The 23,909-nt window shown below is 42.0% G+C and overlaps 2 protein-coding genes across 2 annotated transcripts; one reads left to right on the forward strand and one right to left on the reverse strand.

Moving 5' to 3' along the window:
* Window positions 1–533: 533 nt before the first annotated feature.
* Window positions 534–20,787, reverse strand: gstt2 (glutathione S-transferase theta 2). The gene is made up of 5 exons (XM_079516298.1): window positions 20,524–20,787; window positions 18,623–18,710; window positions 17,378–17,528; window positions 16,004–16,183; window positions 534–2,035 (listed from the first exon to the last, which is right to left on the reverse strand). Exons 1-5 carry the CDS (start codon window positions 20,630–20,632, stop codon window positions 1,889–1,891), a joined length of 675 nt encoding a protein of 224 aa, XP_079372424.1. The 5' UTR covers window positions 20,633–20,787; the 3' UTR covers window positions 534–1,888.
* LOC306933666 (protocadherin-8-like) lies at window positions 8,911–14,488 on the forward strand (the record flags this gene model as incomplete). The annotated part of the gene is made up of 5 exons (XM_079515977.1): window positions 8,911–11,274; window positions 11,414–11,484; window positions 11,751–11,884; window positions 12,652–12,917; window positions 14,477–14,488. 5 exons carry the CDS (start codon window positions 8,911–8,913, stop codon window positions 14,486–14,488), a joined length of 2,847 nt encoding a protein of 948 aa, XP_079372103.1.
* Window positions 20,788–23,909: the final 3,122 nt, after the last annotated feature.

The raw sequence follows: 23,909 nt of genomic DNA on the forward strand, positions 1-23,909 counted from the left end.
CCTCCTCCTCCGGACTTTCTGGTTCAGTCGAGCCCCGAAAACATTCGCTGTAGAACTTGTAGAAGGCAGAATGTTCACCAACAGCTGCGTGTGTTAACTTGTGTGAGTTGTTGTGTCTCCTCTGCTCTGTGCGTCTATAGTTATGTGAAGTAATGAAGTATTAAACATGAAACGTGTTTCATCCCCTGCAGATCAGACAGCACAGTCAGGACAGTTGCTGACCACCTCTTCTCCTGAAGTGTTGCCACATTGTGAGAGAAATAAGCTTCCAGGTCTATGAAAACAAAGCCCAAAAGAAGCGAGCATGCACTTGATCGCCCTTTATAAATGACCGCTCAAACCGACACACACACACACACACACACACACACACACACACACACACACACACACACACACACACACACACACACACACACACACACACACACACACACACACACACACACACACACACACACACACACACACACACACACACACACACAAGTGGTAATGTATTCACATAATTGAATAACTCTTTTCCCTTTAGCAAATACTCTTATTTGTTTGTTTATTTATTATTTAAACAATATAAAGCCAATCAAAATAAAGTTTGTTATTCAGAAACTTTTGATATTTGCAATTGTTCATGTTAATACAATATTGCAAACTTATCTTAAATGAGTACAGTACATGCAAATTAAATTATTCTGCATAATTTGAGTAGTATAGACATAATTTTAAAAAAAAGTTTCATTTTACCATTTTAGAAGAAAAAAAAGACAATACTTCAGACAATTTCTTTGCTAAATTATTCACATGGTTTTATAAAATCTCGTGTTGACTCCAGTGTGAAGTTTTCACTGTCAGTGGACCAACACTGCATGTGTTTTGTCAAGCTGGGCTTGAAACCTGGGCTTCCATAAGTGTTCCATAAGGCTGTTCACCTCCATGCGTAATGATTTGTTTAAAAGTAGCCCAGACCAAGTGTTGAGTGCATGGATTAACATATACTTTTTTTCAGATGGTCCACATTTCTGCATTATAAAAATATACATATACATTACAATATTTAATATTTTGAGACATGGATTTTTGATTTCATGAGCTGTTAAGCCATAATCATGAAGATTAAAACAAAAAAAAGTTTGAAATATTCACTTTATGTGCAATGAATCTAGAATATGTGAAAGTTTCACCGTTTGAATTATATTACGGAGGAAAATGTATTTTTTTTAAGGAGCTGTATACTTTTTTTTCCTTTTTTTTTTAACAAATTTAAGTAACTGATTGATTGACAAGTTGTTTTCTTATTATTTCCAGACCAGATTTAAATCAGTTCTGCTTCTGCAAGGAGACGATTCTACAGCAGTGGTTCCCAAACTTTTTCACATCAAGGACCCCCAAATTGACACTAAAAATTAGCCCTCGTTCCCCCAGTTGAAAAAATACGCCAAGGATTTTTACGGCTCTAGCAGTGATTCTCCACCCGTTAAATTTCAAGGACCCTCAGTTTGACACACATTAGTCTACGGACCACCATTTAATGGCATTTCTATCTCTGAGACCCCAATTTATATTGTAAAATCAATGTTAATTGAACTCTGAGAGTGTACAAATGGGACCAAATGGACCCTAAGTACAACTCTCAGAGTTACAGACCCATATGGTCCCAAACTATCATTTAGCAGGGGACCCGCTGGAACTCCCTCAAGGACCCCTGGGGGTCCCCGGACCCCACTTTGGAAACCACTGCTCTACAGCTCGAGGTTTCAGAAACCAACTCCATTCGTTTAGCATCGGCGACTCTGTCTCCACTGACTCCATCCAGACAGCTAAAACACACCAATGACATGGTGCGTTCCGTCACAGCCTTGCTCCGATTGGTCCGCTACGTGTGGCGATGTCAGAGCTTGGCCTTGCGTCGGTCACGGAGGGCGTAGAGCACTGCGTGGGCGTGGTCGAACGACTCGCCGAGAGCCGATTGGACGCGACTCCTCCAGCGCCGCAGGTTGGGCCGGTCCTGCAGTACATCTCTGTCACCACCTAGAGGCTGTCAGGAGAACAGCACATACACACGCACACACACACACACACACACACACACACACACACACTTTTAAATAATGTTAGACGTCAATTTGACCTCTGAAACGGAAAGCTTGTGTGTTTCTGAACCAATCAGAATCCCTTCAGGCTGCGGGACGTAGCTCCGCTACATGCGTGTGCGCGACGAGTGCGTTGAGTTTGTTTGCTTACTAGAGAGACGGGCAGCAAAGCTCGTGGCTTAGTTCCAGTGTTGGGCAAGTTACTTTTTAAAAGTAATTAGTTATTTCTAACCTATCATTTTCTAAAATGTATAATTCTATAATGTATAATTATATAATTTTCTAAACATATTCTAGCGCGAGGATTACGTTTAAAATGAGTAATACACTGTCTGGATGTCATCTGGAATGAGATTAAAAGCGGAGTAGTTCTGTAATCAATTCAGCTGTGTTGGAGGATGTGCAACGATGGGAATAAATCAGGTGAATGAAATCAAGATAGATTTTTACTCATGCAGGCCTCGACACATCATCACGCATGCACGTTTTCGTTCAAAGGGCATCATTAAAATTAGATTTTTTATGGACCTTTGATATAAAAATACACAAAGATGGAAATGTTCCCATTGTTTTGGCATCAATTGTTAGGTATGCCCATAATGATGATTACGGATATGCTCTAAAAGTGTGAAAAATGTATTTTTCATTTCCCTACAGCTTTAGCCCATTCAGGGTGGGAACCCGTTTTAATGTTTTAAGCATTATGTTATACTTTAGCTATTTTTGAAAAATCGTGAAAATGAGGCGCAAATCTTTGAATATAAATACTTTCAGAGCGAACGTTTTTAACTCAAATCTTTGCTTCTGGGGAACAACATATTTTCAGATGGGTGTCGGCGGCCGAATACAGACATTTCTGGGGGTCCTTGACATGAAAATGGTTAAAGTCCTACTATTTGTCACATTGATTGATTGATTGATTGAAAATTGTATTAACAGTTTGCAGAATTACAGTACATTTCAAGCACAAACTCAATACAAAGGCTGTTAACTGTGAGTGGACGACCCAATTAAGCATTACACTTGTTTACAACAGGGTCCAACATGTTCAATTCATCAAAGCATTTAGAGACGTACAAATAGACACTTCTATATAGACAAAGAACAGTACAGGAATTCATCATAATGGAGGTAAAAAGGGAAAAGAAACATATACAGTGAGGACACACACACACACACACACACACACACACACACACACACACACACACACACACACACACACACACACACACACACACACACACACACACACACACACACACACACACACACACACACACACACACACACACACACACACACACACACACACACACACACACACTTTTCTTTTGATGGCTTGTTCTTATTGTCTCTCGACTTCCCAACATATGAAATCCATCCAATCTCCTGGTCTAGCTGGATTAAGCAAGTGGATCACATATATTAGGCTTGTTTATTGTTGAGCAAATGGATCACTTGTGCCAAATATGTCAGAGGGAGTGATTATACCCCTCAGAGGCCAGTTGGCCCAACAGTCTGCCCCCAGTGGCCAGCCCTGTGGGAGCTGTCAAGTCCAGGCACACCGGGATTGGGTAAGGAGCCAGTCCAGGGTTTAACAGCCAAGTCCTACCCAGTCTTAAGTGTCATCTTCCCCACCAATGGGAAGCGCTGCTCACCCATCAGATAATGGCTGAGAGGAAATTGCTTCAAGGAGGCAACATTCTAGGATTGGAATATGGAGATACAAAATATATTCAAGGGGAAGAGGAACCTGGGTCCTTGAAAAGATACAAATTAGTATTCATGCACATGTGCGTGCATGTGCACACACGGCACACTTTGCAGACACACACACACACACACACACACACACACACACACACACACACACACACACACACACACACACACACACACACACACACACACACACACACACACACACACACACACACACACACACACACACACACACACACACACACACACACACACACACACACACACACAAGCTATACTTTATCTTTCCTGCTTTGAATAATACAACCGTCCCACAGAGAATACAATTTATTCACAGCCTGGACTATCCAGCAAATTTTGATTTACCTGCCTGATATAGTAACTGCCAACAAGCCACAGGAATATGAATAGCTAGTATGAACATTTTAGCTGTAGACATAAGCACATTGAAAACAAGCAAGGGGGTTGGCAATACTCTAAAATACATAATGATGATTTCATTGGAGACATGGGAAATCTGAATTAAATTGAAATTAGGATGGGGATGTCGTGTCATGTGCACACTGCACGCTCCTGCAGTCAACACGTGTGTATAATTCTGAATATTGCTGGAGGTAGAGTGAAACAAATATGTATGGTGCTGATTTTCAGGGTCCTTATCCATGTAGCTTGGGGTGATGAAATTCAATATAGACCATGAAATGTAAAGTAGTCATCATAATTAGACTGAAACCCTTAGTGGAATGCTATATGGAAAGAGGGTGAAAAGCACACAGCAAGGCCCCGTGCTCTGCTCCAAGAGTGGAGCTGATTTTCAAAAAGAACCCCACTGTTTATCACATTATTTTGAGGTTGCCAGTCTCATTCTAATTAGCCCGTTCCATCCTCTGCCAGGACAAGATGTTCCCTCAGACCGGTGCTTCAAACACTGGTTTATCATTCATCAGTGTGGGTGGTGGTGGGGGAGGGGTATTGATCTGAGCCTGTGTGGAACATACTATTAAATAGTGCACTTGCTCTGAGGATTTGTTATAGCTCTTAAGCTAGCGTGTCATTGGATGATAATGTGACTTTGTCCTGTAGATGGCACTCTCATCTCTGGTTTCAAAATCTGTTCAGCCTGTGGTTCTATCAATATATGATATGATCATATTGGTGAAGGCTGTTGTCCCTTGTGTACCTTAATTAATGAATGATTAACATTTGCAGCTTGTATGTATCTTGTTTGCAATGCATACCATTTTGTGCATATGGTTTGAAGCTGAATCAAACTGCTTAATGCATATATCGGAGAGGATGTATCGACTGTATCTTTCAGAGGCAGTAAGTGTTAGTACCACAGTAGGGGAAGTGACTGGAGATGGGTGGGGGGCAGTGGCACACACGGGAACCTCAGCCAAACATGATTTGTTTCAGAATGCTAATGCCTCTTTGATCTTCTGCAGTTTTCAGGAGATTTCATTTAAACAACAAAAACAGTTTCTTAATAGCTTTTGTGGCCAACATGAACAAATCCTAGAAACTTGTTTCCACTACATGCATATTAATGTTCTGGATTTGTTTGAAACATGTTATGTCCACTGAGATCTAATTACACAGAAACCCTTCATCGTTCATGTGTGGTCCTAATAGACCAATTAATTTGTTGTAAAAATAATGTGATTTTGTAAAGATTTTCTTATCTTATGCATGTAATTACTATAACTGATCTTTGTTTTACAAATATCTGTTAAAGTTCTCCTTCACGTGTCCTAAATTCTGAGTTTGCAAGAGAGATGGCCTCCCACCAGATCTGAATGCATTTAGAGCTGAGCCAAAAGACAAAACAATTAGACCCAATAACATCAAGGCTACAAGCACTCTTGTGACTTTTATATCATGTCTCTTAAAGCCATTTAGGAGCATATGCAGTAAAACCATCAGTGTTAATTTATCCAGTTGTAACTCAGAGGGTATAATAACAATGCAACCAATTGATCTCTTTGGTTTCATTTGTACACTTTCTAAAAGAAATGAGGATTTTACTGGTGGGTACGCTAAACATTTGGTCAGTTGTAATCAGTTGGAGGTCTGTGAGAATGAGCTGGGATGGTGGGGTTATCTGGTCACTGCTGTAACATGGAAGGTGCCAAAAGCACCACTAGCCCAGTCTCTGGCACCTTCACAGCTGCTGCTCACACGATGCCTCCCTCTTGTCTCACCATGGGCCAATACCAAGAGCATGATAATCTTGTTTTATCTGCCTCTCAGACAGCCCAAATGGCCAAGATTAAACGCATCCCGTGACCCCCCACAGCCTAATCCGTGCCATGTATACCCCCTGTCTTATTGGTTCACCTGAAGTTTCAAGTAAATTGAGGAAATTGATAAGGGAGATGACTTGAAAATGACACATACATAAAACGTCAGTCCATATCCATATATGTTCTGTTTTATGTTGTTAATACACTTTCTTTCCATGTCTAAAGAATCTGAAAAAGGTTCATATTTTCACGTGTTGTAGACTTGTCATAAGCATAAGACAAACATGGTAAAATAACTAACGGAGTGAAAACATTGCATTATGCATTATAATTATATGTATTAAAATAGAATATTTGAAAATGTAACTTTAGTGGTCAATACAATCTCGAAATGAAGTGTCAAATGCGCAAGACATTTGTCCTTACCTACTGACTCCTCATGCCTATAAAATGCACTCTGTCAGCATGGGGGTTGCTGTGTGGGAGGCTTTGCATGTGCATGTGTTTTATGGTAAGAACATATCCTAACAATGTTTGAATACATCTGGCAGCAACTATATGTTTATGCTGTGTTAGAAGAGGAGGTTGCATACAGTACTGGTATGTTCTAAACCCTGGCATCACGTGTGATGGTGCATGTCAGGTCCTTTGAGCTATTCAAATAAGTTAGACTTACTGCCCAGTCAAGAGCATTATTAAGGTCTGTTTCGTGCAAACTGACACTATAATTGGTTGTAGAATCAATAAACGCCCACTTGTTGGTTTAATAAGTGGTATATGTCAGTGCAAAAACAGATTTCACACTTCTGAGGTTAGGCTATAGTGTGAATCACGATAATGTTCTTTCTTTTTTCTTTTTCTTTGTCTTTATTTGCAGAAATATAAAACATTGGCGTACTCAGTTAAGAGCTTTGTGGTGCCATACTGTATATACACTACACAGACATTTTTCCATCTAGACAAACTCCATTTTCACTTTCCGTTTAAATTATGATGATGATGATAATAATAATAATCAATTTGGACTTGTATAGCTATTTTAATCTGGTATTTCAAAGCACCTTATCACCTTAGCAGACTGACACATTCCAAGTGCCCCAGGCACGCACTGGCCCATTTTATTGTGTGTGGTTTTTAACACCTTCCTGTATGGATGCGGCTCAGACACATTTAACCCAAACTTGTGCTAGGTGTCAAAAGCTATTTGAGGGAAAGACACTGCTTTGAATCAAACATTGCACTTCTACGGTCAGCTAAAAATGATAATAATAAATGTGTCCTTTTGTTTTATCACGCCGTGGTTCAGCTCCAATGCCACTCCTATGCCACTAAAAATTGGAATGCCCTACCATAACAATCCTTTGACTCCTTCAAAACCGCTCTCAAAGAGCACCTATGATGGCTGCAATTCGAAACTGGCCCCCATAATTAAAGTCTGAGTCCCCCCACACCCCATGTTTCCCTATACTGTACTGTACTTTATATGATGATTTCCTGTTTTTCATAGAAGTGTATAATTTTACGTCTCGAAATGTTCTGATGAATTCAAAATGGTGGACCCTGGCCTGTTGTAAACAAGTGTAATGGTTAATCATGCAGGTGTCCAGTGTCCACAGTTGTATTAACTTGTGCTTTTGTTGTAAAATGTACACATTCTGCATACTGTGAATAAAATGTTCAATCAATCAATCAATCAATCAATATGCAGCATATTGTTAGTGGTGTTTTTATTTTATTTTATCTTTACTCTGCATGCAGGGGTGGGGTCAGGGGTCACTTTGAACAGCCTGCTCTCCCAGACCTTTAATTACAATTCAATTATTATGATGTGGCTCATAATAGCTTTTAATTTTTTTGTAAAGGGTGGGATGTTATTCAGTGTTGATGACAGTTCAGATCATGGCCCTATAAAAGACATAAGCAAATGCTCGCTTTTTATAATGTTTTTGTTTGTTTTTGCTCCATTTGTATGTAAATTATATCCTTACATCACACCTAACATCAAACAGCATATCTCGCAGTACATCGGGATGAAAAGCAATTCGATCCAGACTGAGTGTATATTTTTTGTGACACAGTGGAGAGCCTATCTGGGGTGTGTTTCAGCCTATCTGTTCAAATGAGTGGCATATTAGGATATGCTATGTGAAATAAATAATATATGATAAGTCTATCATATATTCATGGATCTTGTTTCTGAGGATGATTCCTGCAGTCTGCTGTTTGGTTTCCATCATGCATTACTCTAATCTATACTGATGATGAAAGTCTAACTCCATGAGCAAAGCTGTATACAGTATGGCTACTGCTCTGATCAACTATAGCAAGCTATATGTTTTGCATTACAATGATTGCTGTATTACTTCCTAAATAATTTAACTCTGCTGGGTTGTTGTTGTTATGACTGTGAGAGACAAACTAATCAGCTCCTCAGCCTTTGAAAGGGTAATGTCTGAGGTAGCATACTTCTGAAGTGAGACAGGGCCAATTGAAATGTAAATGTTAACTTTAGATCCATTCATTAATGAATTGCCAGTCTGCCGACTGGGTAATAGTATTACCACAATGTGATTAATGGTCTCCAGTAAGTTTATCTTAGGAGCCATTTGTATTCCCTAGTCACGGGCAAGGGCAATTTGCTACAGAACCAAACGTGCCCCGTTTGGTAGACCACTGGATGGCCATTGGTCGAGGGCGTAACTAATTTGCATAGGCCAGGCCTTTATAGTTCACCAGCAAACTCAGTAGCTTAAACCACTTGTGACTTCGACCTCACACCACAGAGGCCTACTTTGGCTGCATCATTGATGAGGATTTTTTTTTTGCATTGCATCGTAACCATACCATTCAAAATGGGATTTTGTCAGAATAGAGGAGTTTGGCAGTGTGCGGTCATTGTTCTGTTCTTATGCACAGTTCAGTGTAAAACCACAAGGTATTTCACTTACGAAGAGGATGCATCTGGGACAGAGATTGGAAATTTGTCCCAAGACCTAAAGATTGATCCAGCTGACGACCCTGAGACCTCTTTCCGCTTCATGCAAGTAACAAACTCGTCTGTGGTTGTAATGAGGGAGAACGATGGACTTTTGAGTGTCGGGGAAACTATTGACCGAGAGCAGCTTTGTCCCCGTTCACCGCACTGTTTTATTACCTTTGACATTGTGGCCTTCTCCAAAGAAAAGTTTCAACTCATTCATGTTGAGATTGAGGTCAGAGACATCAACGACAACTCACCCGTGTTCCTTCAGAACGAGACCCATCTGCAGATTTTGGAGAATGTCCCGCTTGGCTCCAGATTCCCGTTGGACATTGCTGTTGACCAGGACGTGGGCGACAACTATATTCAAAACTACACGCTGTCTCCCACCAGTCATTTCACGATTGAAGTGCGCAACAGAGAGGATGGTGTGAAATCGGCTGAACTCGTGCTGATTAAAGAGTTGGACAGAGAAGTGGAGCATTCATACACAGTGGAAGTGACAGCAAGTGATGGCGGAGTGCCACCCAAATCTGGTTCAATGAGTGTGCATATAAAAGTGCTGGACTTCAACGACAACAGCCCGACGTTTGAGTACAACTCGCTGAAAGTTGAACTCTACGAAGACTCCCCGGTGGGCCACCGTGTCCTGACAGTGCACGCCTTTGACCAGGACGACGGCGTGAACGGCGAAGTGGTGTACGCGTTTGTCGACGCCGGCTCGTCGTCTACTTTCAACATCGACCCCTACACCGGCGACGTGACCCTGAAGGCGCTGGTCGACTTCGAGAGGAAGAGATCCTACGAGCTGAACATCAAAGCCTCCGACCGGGGCGCGAGCTCTCTGCTGTCGACGTGCAGAGTGCTGGTGGACGTGGTGGACGTCAACGACAACGCCCCCGAGATCAACATCAAGCCGATGACCTCCAGCAGCGACGGGGTGGCCTACATCACCGAGGCCGCGGCCACGGAGAGCTTTGTGGCCCTGATCAGCACCTCGGACAGAGACTCCGGTCCCAACGGCTACGTGCGCATCAGCCTCCACGGACACGCGCATTTCAAGCTGCAGCAGGCCTACGGGGACAGCACGTTCATGATCGTCACGACCGGCGCTCTGGACCGAGAGAGGATCCCGGAGTACAACCTGACGGTGGTGGCGGAGGACCACGGGAGTCCCCCCTACAAAACCATCCGACAGTATACTATCCACGTGACGGACGAGAACGACAACGCCCCTTTCTTTAGCAAGTCCGTCTATGAAGTTTCGGTTATGGAAAATAACATCCCAGGCTCTTATGTGACAACTGTCATTGCACGTGATCCTGACATGGGAAAGAATGCTAAAGTGTCCTACAAAGTCTTAGATTCAGAAGTGCCCGGAGGGGGTTCAATGTCAACTTATGTTTCTATAGATCCACTTTCAGGGTCATTGTATACCTTGAGATCTTTTGATTATGAGACTCTTCAGGAGATTGAATTGACCATCCAGGCAGAAGACAACGGTTCCCTTCCGCAATCAAGCACATCAACAATCAAAATCAGAGTTGTTGATCAAAATGACAACTATCCACGTGTCACTTTTCCCATACTGCAAAATGACTCTGCTGATGTCCCCCTGCTTTACAATGCACCGGTGGGGTATCGGGCGCTTTGTGTCAAGGCTGAAGATGAGGATGAAGGCATGAATGGAGAGCTCTCTTACAGAATCGTACAAGGTGACCCGAAGCTTTTTACAATGAATAAAGACACCGGAGAGATTGCTTTATCACAATGGCTGACAGCTGAAATTGGAGACGTGTTAGAAATGAAAATTGCCGTGAGTGACAATGGCAGGTCCCCCCTCTCTACAAGTGCCACCATTAGGTTTGTAGTTTCAGACATGCAGCCCTCTGAAGACCAAGTTGTTGGTCATTTTGTGTTACGGCCAAGTGGTGAAGAAAACTCAAATTTCGAGTTGGATGGCGCACTAATAGTCATTATTATGCTCAGTGGGGGATGTGCATTGTTGCTGATTGCAATAGTGATCGTTGCCGTCACGTGCACACTCAACCAAGGAGAGCAAAACCAGGACTCTAAGGATGAGGTGTCACATGGACTTTTTGACAGGACGTCTGTTTCAATGCAGGGCTCGACAGAGCCAAACCATTACAGTGGAGGTTTCTACCACGAGAGGACTTCATCGTCTCTTGACGACTCCTGCCTGTATGAGGAGAAAAGTGAAGACTCAGAGACAAAGGTATGTACACTGCTGCAGATTCACAATGTATTTAAATAGGCTTGTGATGTTTTTCAAGTGCTGCCTTATATTATATTATGCTGCTATAGTACCAAAAATGGAAAATAACCCCCTGTTGCTATTTTGTTTGTTCCCTCAGATGTTCCTGCCCTCCAAGCAATTCCGACCAACATCTGTGTGGCAAGGGGACAAATACTGCTTGCAAGTGAGGTAAGAACACCGACTGAAATATAATTTCTTGTCTCTGGTGGGAGGCGATTTATTCACAGTCACTGCCCTCTGTTCTGCATGGGGGTACTTGACATGCACTAGGCATACATACAGTATAATTGTGGTTGTCCTCTGGTGTGTGGGGGTGGGGGGGGGGGGGGGGGGGGGGTAGTGTCAGACAGGCCTCATAAGTGGAAAAAAGGAAACATCAATAATCAACCTAGAGTGGTGCAGTGGTTGATAATATGTGTTGATTGTGTTCACAGTGGCATTGGGAACACTGACCAGCTGAGCCTGAAGGACAGCGGCAAAGGGGACAGTGACTTCAATGACAGCGACTCTGACATCAGTGGTGATGGAGGCAAGAGGAACTTCAGCACCTTCCAGCCTGGGCCAACGAGTAAGTTCACCACATGTTGTATTTTAGCACAGGGGTTCTCAACGTTTTTGGCCGGGGACCCCCGGAAATGCTTTGGCAATGTCTCGGGACCCCCGCCCTGCCCCCTCCCGACCCCCAATATAAATTGACTGCTACAATAACCTTAACCCATTTTGGGCGGGAACCCCTTTTGGTGTTTTAAGCATTATGTTATAATTTAGCTATTGAAAAATAGCAGATCTACAAGCTCATAGCGCGCTACGAGCTTGTAGGTCTGCTATTTTTGAAAAATCGTGAAAAAAATAATATATATATCTTTTTTTTTTTAAATAATTTGGGGACCCCCTAAAATAATTTGGCGACCCCCCGAGGGGTCGCGACCCACGGGTTGAGAACCCCTGTTTTAGCATACTGTAACTGCAGTGGTGGAAAAGGTACTTCAATGTTTTACTTAAGTGAAAGTATCAATATAGTGCAATATTGAAGTACTAGTACAAGTAAAAGTCCGGAATTCAAGATACCTGAGTAAAAGCACAAAAGTATTGGTATCGAAATGTACCTAAAGTAGAATTGTGCAGAACGTTTTCAAATGTATAATAATCTATTGAAAATAGCAGATCGCGACGCATTGTGAGTTTGTAGATCGGCTACTTATAGTTACTTTCCACCATTGTGTGTACATGGCATGTTGCACAATACTGTAAAACTCTTGCTTATGCATTGATTCCGTTTCTATTAAATGTTGTTTCTGTTACTTATACTTCTATCTTCTTCTATCTCTGTTTCAGATTCATCCACTACTGGCAGCACCCTTTCTGAGGACTCGCACAGCACTTACTGTGTGATTCCAAGCCAGAGCTTCAAGGCCCCCGAAGACACGCATGCATACACAATAGGCTATTCCTCAGTGCCAGTCTACAACAATCCCAATGCATATCCCCACGCTTGGAATCTCAGCAGCTATGGCACACATCTTCCCAAACCTAGGAGCACGATGCAGACCTTCTCTAGGACAGGGACCCTACCTTCCTACTTCTCCCATCATCAGCGAGAGGTTGGCATCGGAGCGGGTGGAATAAGCATGAAGCAGAACACAAATATTGTGACAGTGGCAACTGAATTTGAAATTGCAACCATGTTTTAATTTATAATATCGTGCCATTGATAAGCTAATACAGATGTCAACACAAATGTGTAAATATTAGTTGTAAATAATTGGTCAGCAGATTGGTACATTTCGTTCGAAGTGAATTGTATATATCGTGTTTTTATTATTATTATTTGACTGCCAGAATCAGTCATGTATATCTTCACTGTTAATATATACAAAATAATGAAATTGTCTGAAAGAAAAAGGACCAGAGTGAAAACATAATTTTGTGGACTGTAAGTTATTTTTTTACCCATTTTTTGTACCCAATTAAATCAAAATAATGTATTCCTTGTGTTTCTTGTGCATTTCATTTCCATTTTTAGAAACTTACGTTATACAGCAAGTCAATTTAATTTCAATTCAAAGGAGCTTTATTGGCAGTTGAAAATGGGGAAATTATATACAGTTGGACAGCATTGTGTAAACAGAACTATGTCACATTGCGTCATTGTATATATTCTGTATACAGAAGTCCGTGTAAGCAGAAACATGTTAGTATCATCAATATTTCTAAATGGGAAGTCAAGACTCCAGTAAGTTATGTCAAATATTCAGGAAGACTAGTAATGTGTGTTTTGCACTTACATTACAAAGCAGTACAGGTTCTGCACTATAACTTGAGTGCGAGCAATAATGAGAAAAAAACATTTTCAAACTGGCATCCCTATTTTGGGCTATTTATTCAATAGTGAATGCATTGGCACCTGTTGTGAGCTTGTAGATCAGCTATTTTAGTATTTTAAGATACGGATAAATGATTACCTGTGTTTAACTGTTCAAACTTCTCCAAGCTAGCCTGTGTTTCTAAAATGTACAAAGGCTGGAATAGTGCTATTCTGTAAATAGTCAGTTATATGCTTTGCTCCGTTTGGCTGGCTTTCAAAATATTTTGTGGATGCTGCTGCTCTGTTTAGGGTGAACTTCAAACATACCAATTGAGGAATGAATATATGCACTAAAAAATTAATAGTAGCAAGCTAAGGTTCATACCCGAAGGAGATAACTGTTTCCACTGCTGTCAAGAAACATCAGCAGTGATAGCTGTAGTCTTGGTACAGTATGAGGTTTATAATGAAATCCACAAAAGGTCCAAAGGATTTCTGTTCTATTTAGTTGCAGGGAAAAGGGCCCATGCATTAATACCTACTGTAAATGTTGGCCTCTCCTTGAAGTGAGTATGTATGCGAGATTTGTTCTCCGCATTTCACCCGTCTCTTGGGAGTGGTGAGCCACAGCCGTGCCACACCCACTCGGGAATCATTTGTAGTTGATCTGACCTCCCGATCGAACCCCTTTGCGTACGGGACAGTCCCTCATTTCTAAAACTTTTCAGGTGTCCCACAAATTGAGACCCTTGTCCCACATTGTGACTGACTGGCAGGTGTCAGTATTCAAATGCCCGAATAGTTAGTCCCCTAATAGTTGGCTTTCTGTTCTCTCATTGTCTCTTTTCCTGCAAGATGTGTTTCTAAGCCTGTTAAATAACATGAGAAATATCCCCTACAGTACAGATACAGTACCAAGTCAGCCATACCACCCATGACCAAAATTTGCATTTTAAAACAAAATGTGAGACTCCAGAGTCCAGAGGGATTTAATAACCAAATGATAGGCAATATTAGGCCTATGGTCGAATATGATCAAGGCATTTAATAGCAACTTAAGTAATACGTTGCAAATATGAGATAATTCTGTCCCTCAAATGAACGTTTAGATCTGGACACCCTAAATCCAACCGTTGATGCCAAGCAGGGAGGCACTGGGTCCCATTTTTATAGTATGACCATGTGACCCATGTGGTTCAACTTTATGTAGACATACGTACAGTAGCACTATATAGTAAGTATGCATGGTTTCATTATATAGATATTCCACTTCTTAGCTTATGTGTGACTCATGATGACTATTGTTATGTATTTGATGTATTACCATGTGTTGTTCTTGCTTACTGTAAATCGCTCTGGATTAGGAGCGTCTGATAAATGCCCAAATAGTTGGGATGTACGATTATGAAATTATAACCAATATCCGATCTCCGATTATTTGCAGGGTCATATCTGCTGATACCGATTCTGACCGATTCCGATATTATACAGAGGACCACAATGGAAACAATCCTAGCTAGGCCCTAAGGGCCCAAAGCCTGTTAATAAAGTATGAAATCAATCAATAAATAGCCTATACTCTTTTCCAAGTGTCCGTTTTCACAACTGAATGACTACTGATTACTGAATGAGATGAGTACACAAATTATATGTAGAAAAATGTGTTTATTTTTTTTAAGTTTATTTTTATACTTACGATTTTACATCAAATTTGATTTGGCTTTTGTTCTAGACTAGATGTACTAGATACTTTTTATTTATATTGAACTTATTGATGATTTTTTATTTAAAAACATTTTTGCTGGTGAAAACCAAATTAAATAACATGTATTATTATTTTATGGCCGATATGGCCTATTCGGATTATGCTACCGATTAATTGTGCATCACTACTAAATAGGCATGTAACGATATATCGTATATCAATATATATCGATATTAATCCCGACGATATGAATCGATTTTCGGAATTATGGTGTGTGTGATATGAAATGTGAGCTTTAATCATATTCCATCATATTCAAGTGCTTTTGGAGAGAAATGAGACTGAGTCACTTTCAGTAGTAGAGCACTGTAGAGGGGAGCTGTGTGTGTCTGTGACTGTGCCCAGGTGATGGTCGTTGATGCTCATTAATACAACAAGGAAGGCAATTATGTTTCTGCACTGTCAAAAGTAATGCTATACTCTTTTGCAATGTAGTTAAATAAAAAATGTGAAAAAGGGGGGGGGGGGGGGAGATAAGTTAAACATTTTGTTTTTAAATATCGTACGAATCGTATCGTGAGTTGAGTGAATCGTTACATGCCTACTACTAAATAGTGAATTGTGACAGCCCCCCCCCCCCCCCTTGAAAAACTTGAACTCCCACCCCGACCTCTGACCTGCATGAGCTCGCAGACGGCCAGTAGGTCCGCCAAGGTGATGTCATCGCCACACAGGAAGGGCTGTCGTCGCAGGAACATGGAGTCCAGCAGCTCCAGTGTCCTGTCCAGCTCCGACAGAGCACGCTCCAGCTGCGAGTGGTCCGGACCGGAACCGCCCGACATGCGCGGTAGCAGAACCTGCGACGACGCATCCACAAGGACACAATGAGCCTCGTTAACACGTTCCCCGCCATCTGCGTAGAACTACACGGCAGTGGTTTTCAACCTTTTTCATAACAAGGTCCATTATTTATTTGGGCATTTGAGCCACGGAACCACTGTTTGATGAGATTTAGCCTCAACAGACCCAAAACTGAAGAATACTTTGTTATCGTTGGCTAAGATTTTGTCCACAATTCAATGCTGTTGGCAAACGTTGAGCGAAATAACAATTATTTTACCTTCTCTAATTGTGTAGACTTCTTGTAAATTAAAGGACTACTTCACCACTTTTCAACCTGCCTTCATATAATTGGTCCTCACTAATGTTCATGATAAAATACCACAATTCTTTTCTACTCAGTGTCTCATAGGAGGGCTAATATCTGCCTAACGATGATGTCACTGGTGGACGGGTTTCTGAACTGCCGACAGCCCTCCTATGAGACACAGACTGAGTAGAAAAGAATTGTGGTATTTTATCATGAACATTAGTGAGATCCTTTCAAATGCCGTTATCTCAGATTACGTTTCTGTCAAAACAAGCTTTATTCAGGGCACGGTGGCACAGTCGGTAGTGCTGTCGCCTCACAGCTAGAAGGTCCTGGGTTCGATTCCCGCTGGGGACGCTGTGGCCGTGTTTCCTCCTCCGCGTCATCAGTGCCCATACCTGAGACGGGATTGGTGAAAGGGCCTTTTGCCGTTTGCATGTTCTCCCCGGGTCCCCTAGGGTAGGTACCCTCACAAAAAACATGCAGTAATCCTGGTCTCTAAACTACCTCCCCCTGGCCAGCCGGGGCGTCTGATGGAGGGGAAAGGAACTGGTCGGAATAACATGTTCCTTCCACGCGCTACGTCCGGCCGGGGAAACTCTCCCCTGTCAGGTGAAAAGAAGCAGCTTGGACTCCTCATGCATAGAAGGAAGCATGAGGTCAGTCCGCTGCCCCCACCCCCCCCAGGTTGGCAGAGGAAGTGTAGGGCCCAGGATTACATTAGATAATTGACACTGGGTGAAAAAAATGGGTTGCAAAATCGTGGGATAAAAAATATTAGAAAAGAAAAAAACAAGGTTTATTCAACGGCCCATACAGCCAAAGTAGTAATGGTCTCTCTGTGTGTGTGTGTGTGTGTGTGTGTGTGTGTGTGTGTGTGTGTGTGTGTGTGTGTACCTACCTCCAGTATGAACACCTTGGCGGCGTGCGGTCGTGTGTGCGTTTGGTGCCAGGCGGTGTATTCGTCCACTCGGGCTCTCCTCTCCGGTTGCCGTGGATACCAGTGTTCTGGGATGTTGTGTTTGGTCACCAGGTACTTGAGGATGGCATCGCTATGGCAACAACAACATTCATTAATTAAGACCCGAGACCAGATTCTACAAAATGTCTTCTAAATTGACAGTTGATTGTTTCTAATCTATATCAATGTTTCTCAAAACTATTTCATGTCAAGGACCCCCAAAAGTTATGTGAAATTGGCCGCGGACCCCCATCTGAAAATATGTTGTCTCAGGGACCTCCCACTCCCAGAAGCAAAGACTTGAATTAAAAATGTTCGCTCTGAAAGAATACATATTCAAAGATCTACAAGCTCATAGTGGCACTCGTAGATCTGCAATTTTTCAACAGCTACATTTTAAAATATAATAATGGTTAAAGTGGTTAAAGGACCACTTCTCAACCTATCTTCATATAATAGGTCCTCACTAATAATCATGATAAAATGGCACAATTTTTTTCTACTCAGTCTGTGTCTCATAGGAGGGCTGTGGGCTGTGTGTATATATATATAAGAGAGGTATAGAGGTATAGATAGATATACTGTATACCGAGGCACTGTTTCTCTGTTGTTATCGATGGAGATCTTGGGATATTATCCGACAATAGGAAAAGCGACCGTGCTATATTAAGGCGGATGGTCGTGCAATGGAGCTACGTTCACGAGCGGGTGACTCTTCAAAGTGTAGTGAAAAACTGCGGCCGGGAAAATAATGTTTGTTATTGAAAAAAGTGTTAATGGTAAACCCAACTTTCAGCAGCTGTCACAAAGTTCCCCCAAGGGAGTTGGGTTGGAACAACTTGAGCGGCGATAGTACAGTAGACACCTTTATGAACACGTTTTGTGAGGAAAGCTAGTGGTATGCATTTATGTTGCAGATTGGTCACAAATTTGGCTAACTTCCCTCGACTATAAGACGGTCCCTCGATTGATTAGTCGACTACTCCAGTGGTTCCCAAACTTTTTAGGCCGTGGCCCAAAAGAGAGATTAGACATTTTGTCCCGGGACCCAAATTCGGGAAAATAGCAGATTGAGTTGTGCTTGAAATGTACTGTAATATATATTTTTTTACTCGAGTCGTGACCCATAAAAGTAGGGCAACATTGGACTAATCAACGTTTACAATAGAATGACCCCCGTCTGACCTTTCAGTTAGGACAAAACCCTCGTCCACCAAAACAGGAACTTTCTGCATGGGATTCAACTTGGTGAACTCCGGAGTACTCTGCTCTCCTATACGCACGCACGCACACATGCACGTGCGTCAAAACACACGCACGCGCACACACACACACACACACACACACACACACACACACACACACGGAGAGCATACAGCGACACAAATGTAAAAGTTACAGTTAAGTTACATTCACAAAATCATGACATGTATTCATGATGCAATAATACTCTATGGGAATAACAAGTACTCAGTACTCTATGCAGTGGTTTTCAACCAGTGGTCCGGGGACCACCAGTGGTCCTTGAGGGGGTTCCAGGTGGTCCCCACTAAATGGAGAGTTTGTAACCAAATGGTCTCTTATTAGTTTCTTAACTTTTGAGAGTGTAAAATTAAAGCAATTTGGTTTTGATTTACGCTTTAGTTTGTTAAACATCTGCAATACTTAATTTACAAGAAGTCTACATAATTGGAGAATGGAATTGTGGACAAAATCCTATCCAACAATATCAAAATGCATTAGTTTTGGGCCAGCAAATCTAAATGTCATCAAATGGTGGTCCGTGGCTCAAAAGCTGAAACAATAATGGGCCTTGATATGAAAAAGGTTGAAAACCACTGCTCTATGGTTATAAGTACTCTAACTATAGGCCAACTATACAGTCAGATTTCAATGCACTACAGCACTGGTTTTCAACCCTTTTCATATCAAGGCCAATTATTTATTGGGCATTTGCGCCACCGTTTGATGACATTTAGCCTCTCAGACCCAAAACTAATTCAAACTAAGTCATTGGATGCACAAATGGAGCGTAAAATGAAACCAAATGGACCCGGGAGTTAAAGATCTATAAGGGTCCATTTGGTTACCAACTCTCCATCATTTAGCTGGGGACCACCTGGAACCCCCTCAAGGACCACTGCTGGTCCCCGGACCACTGGTTGGAAACCACTCCACTACAGAACATCATGAGCTCTTTCTAAAATAAATAAAGGTGCAATCCATGCATTTTTCCAAATGTATAATAGGCTAATAGGTCAGTGGTTTTCATGTAACCCTTTTCATATCAAGGTCCATTATTTATTCTGCATTATTTTGGGCCACCAACCACCATTGGATGAATTGAAAAGGGTGGACCCTATTGTAAACAATTAAAATGCTTCATGGTGTTGACCACAGTTAAGTTTTTGTATTGAGTTGTGCTTGAAATGTACCTATTCTGCAAACTGTTAATAAATAAATACATAAATCAATAAATCAATGATGACATTTAGCCTCTCAGACACAAGGCATATATGTCTTAGAATATTTTGAATATCGTTGGATAAGATTTTGTCCACAAATCCATCATCCATGCTGTATTTACGTTAAGGTACCATTAGGAGAGATAATAGGCAAACGTTGATCAAAGTGACAATTCTTCAGCATTCTCTAATTCTTGTAATGCTGATGTTTAACAATAAGTAAATAATAAATATAATATAATAAAGAATATAATATTAATACAATAATATAGTATAATAACAATGCTCAATTCTGCAGCTTCCTTTTAAGTCAGAGCTGTTTATTATTTATCATCGTCATAATTTCCCACCATGGTCCATTTGGTTCCATGTGCACACTACACGGACTTATACGGGTTCATAGTTAAAGCGTATGTGCTTAACTAGGTCAAAGTTCACAAGGACTAGAGTTGAAAGCAGGACATCAAACAGAGCGGCTAATGTAATCTAGTAGTTCCGTTGCTTTATATGGTAATTAACGTGTTACTTGCAGCTGGTTTAGACGTTAATAGTATTTTATGGTATAATTAATTAATTAAACTGTGCACAAGTCTGGTAATAATAATATTAAGTTTTCCTCACCTTTCCTCAGCGCCACCGTGTGGACGGTGTGGGGTATTTTGTTGTAGTTTAACAGAATGTGCACGGCGCGGCACGGCTGAGACAACAAGTCTAAATAAACCTTCAGCATGCTGCTGTTAATATTTTTGCCCTTTTAAACACTTTTAACCTTTTATAAAGTCTTTATTTTAATAAATACAAGGACCGTCTAGGTCAGGACGTGTCGATCAGGGCTGGTTTGTTTATTCCGCCATCTTGGATCTCAGAGTCAGACGCCCATAACCAGCAGCGTTGCCAGGTTTTGGAAGAGAAACAAGCCCACATGAAGCGACGGCTAGGGCAGTGCATGGTTCCAAAAGTGGGGCCCGGGGACCCCCAGGGCCCTTAGGGAGTTCCAGGGGGTCCCCAGCTAAATTATACTTTGGGTTGGTGACTCTGAGTGTACAAATGGAACCAAATGGACCCGGTTCCATTTTGTATACACTATGAGAGTTAAATTAACATTGATTTTACAATATAAATCGGGGGTCCCAGAGATAGAAATGCAATGAAATGGGGGTCCGTACACTAATGCGTGTCAAACTCGGGGGGTCCTTGAAATTAAACGGGCGGGTTGAGAATCACTAATAGAGCCATTAAAATGTTCTCTTATGGGGGTCCCTGGCATCTCTTCAAATGGGGGTCTGCGGGCTAATTAGTGTCCATTTGGGGGTCCTTAATGAAAAGGTTTGGGAACCACAGCTGCGTTAGGGGCTATTACAAAAAAAAAAAAAAAAATTGGGGCGGATGGGGTGGGGTGTGTGTGTGTGTGGGGGGTGACAAATATGGAATATGTTTGACGCTTTTGAACGACACAAACCTGGTATGAATGGGGTGTCCCTGGACCCATGGCACTAAAATCAGTGGTGGAAAAAGTACTTAATTACTAAGTAATTGTTTTACTTAAGTTAAAGTACCAATACTGCAATTTAGAACTATTTCGTTACAAGTAAAAGTACGGAATTGAAAATGTACTTGAGTAAAAGTACAAAAGTATCGGCATCAAATTGTACTTAAAGTACTAAAAGTAAAAGTACTCATATTGCAGAATGTCCCATTTCACAAGTTAAAAATGTGTACAAAATCTATTGAAAATAGCCGATCCACAAGCTCAGCCCTTCTGGCTCCAAAACTGTGGAATGCACTTCCCGTTGCAGTCAGAACTGCAGCATCACTCCCAATATTCTGCCGTAGTCTTAAAACCCACCTTTTCAACCACCTTTTCAGACTCCATCATGGCCCATAGCACTTACCCTACCCCCTTAGGCCTCACTCACACGGTCGCAACAGATTGTATGTGCTTGCTTGTTGTATACAAATGGTGTGACACAGCTTGCCCCAATGCATTTCCAATGGGAGTCACATGGTTTGACACAACATTTGTGTTTATGAGGGGGGGGGGGGGGGGGGGGGGGGGGGGGGGGGGCGCAGTCATCTGTCCTTCCGTCCTTGAAATGGAAATGTGTGAGAATCACTGGTTTTAAACAACATTTTGAAACGAGCCCAAAATAACCAACTACACTTTAGTTAAGCCCCCTAAAGAACGCAACCCACTTCACTTGGTTTAACACGTTAAAATTACCACCGCTGAAATGCCCTTGAACAAGGCATCAACCACTACGATGAAATGTGTTCTATGAGCAGGGCCTGGCTGGAAACAAGTTATTGAGCTTAGCCCAGATACCCTGGGTAAATATAGATTTCATTTCATTTCAACTACCAATATTTACATAAGTAACTTCATAGAAAAACAAGCCCAGTCACTTATAATAAGCAGACATGGCAACACTGTCCATAATACAATGAACTCCCGCCCCCAAGTCTCGCGGGACTATACCACTCGCTACCATGATGTTACAGCCCCATCGTGTGGTTAAACCTTAGGCTTAGAGTATAGGCAAATATGGTTTATGGTATAGGGTCAAACATTCAGTATGTTAACTCCAGGTTCTCAAAGAAAACACAGTTGTTCCCATAGACATATAAATTGTTCCCATATCAGGGGTGGGTGGGCAACTTTGAAGCTGGAGAGGGCCACTAAAGACAAATACAAATTAAACAACAGGGACGTTTTGAATTATTTGCAGTTGAGTAATAGAACATTTGGAACATCTGTATTTTCCTCAGTGTCCATGATGTCATGGACACTGGGCTCACTTCCTTCCTGGACTACAATTCCCATAATGCTTTGGTGCACTGCTCCTCCTTGTGGATAGGGGTAGGGCTGTCTTACTGAGACAACATGTAGTCCAGGAAGTAAGTGAGCCTAAAATATCTAAAACCACATATTACACACATGAAGACCCCAGGAAAGTGTTCTAAATCCTCTAAACGTCATTAACATATAGAGGGGATGCGCATGCATAAAATAAATGGAAAATCGACTGGCAAAGTGAGTTTAACCTAGTTTAACATTGTTTAATACAATCAGATAGGACTTTTCTGTTTGGATTTATGGGCTGTCAAGGCTAGAAAGTATAGTTTTTTGCCACTCAGTAGGCGTTCCCGCATAACGTCCGGGTATGATGATTGATGATGTCACGCGCATACCCTCTATATGTTTTTGCAAAAAGGGTGACGTGTCCCTTAACTCCATAGACACATACAATATCTTTAATATGTTAACAAAGCCAAACTGCAGGCCTATCTAATGTACTGAACGTTAGTAGTGTAGTAGTTTGGGTTTCTGAATGAGTCACAATGAAATCCTCAGTGTCCATTATTGTACACTCAGAGTACAGGATTGCGTACAGTGTATTCCGTAATGGCAGTCAGGCACGGTAATTGATGCGACCCCGTTTTTGGCAAGCGCCCAGTAACGCCAGGGCTCCACCGGACGCGTTGCGTCTCCGTCGCGTGCGTCAAAAAACGCACCGGTTCAATTTTAATGCACGCGTCGCGTCTCCGTCAACGCAACGCAACGCGGGCAGTGGAGCCACCCATGATTGATTAAAAAGGGAACATTCCCTGACGGTGACGGAGACGCGACGCTGAGCCCGGCCGTAAGGCTATCCAACATTGAAGCTGCCACTACCTACTGGCGAAAAGTGGAACTGCAGCACTTTCATGGAGGTGGACGGACGTTCATGACGTCATGTTCATAACGTGCGTCATCCCAAATTTGAGGTCCTGGGCTAGGCTAGGCTAAACTTCCGCTCACTCGAGCCATTGAGTTATAATTGTACTTCCGGCAGTCTTCCGGGTGCTTCAAAACGCCACTGAGCAACTTCTATTGAAATGAATAGTGGGGGGGGGGGGGGGGGGGGGGCTAACGCTCGGGTTCGGTCTCTATCCTTTTATTACTCTATGGTTTTCTGCCCCACGAAGGCAGGGGCTGGAAGGAGCACCGTGGCTTGTGATTGGGTGAG

Source organism: Electrona antarctica, assembly GCF_951216825.1.
Source record: "Electrona antarctica genome assembly, chromosome: 12".
NCBI classification, from domain to species: Eukaryota; Metazoa; Chordata; class Actinopteri; order Myctophiformes; family Myctophidae; genus Electrona; species Electrona antarctica.

Excerpts from the sequence above, each read along its gene's own strand:
- gstt2 (XM_079516298.1), bottom strand. The coding sequence starts at position 20,632 with ATGCTGAAGGTTTATTTAGACTTGTTGTCTCAGCCGTGCCGCGCCGTG. Across the intron at positions 18,711-20,523 it reads CACGGTGGCGCTGAGGAAAG|GAGAGCAGAGTACTCCGGAG; the intron begins GTGAGGAAAACT and ends GCGTGCGTATAG. Across the intron at positions 2,036-16,003 it reads CCGTCTGCGAGCTCATGCAG|CCTCTAGGTGGTGACAGAGA; the intron begins GTCAGAGGTCGG and ends TTCTCCTGACAG.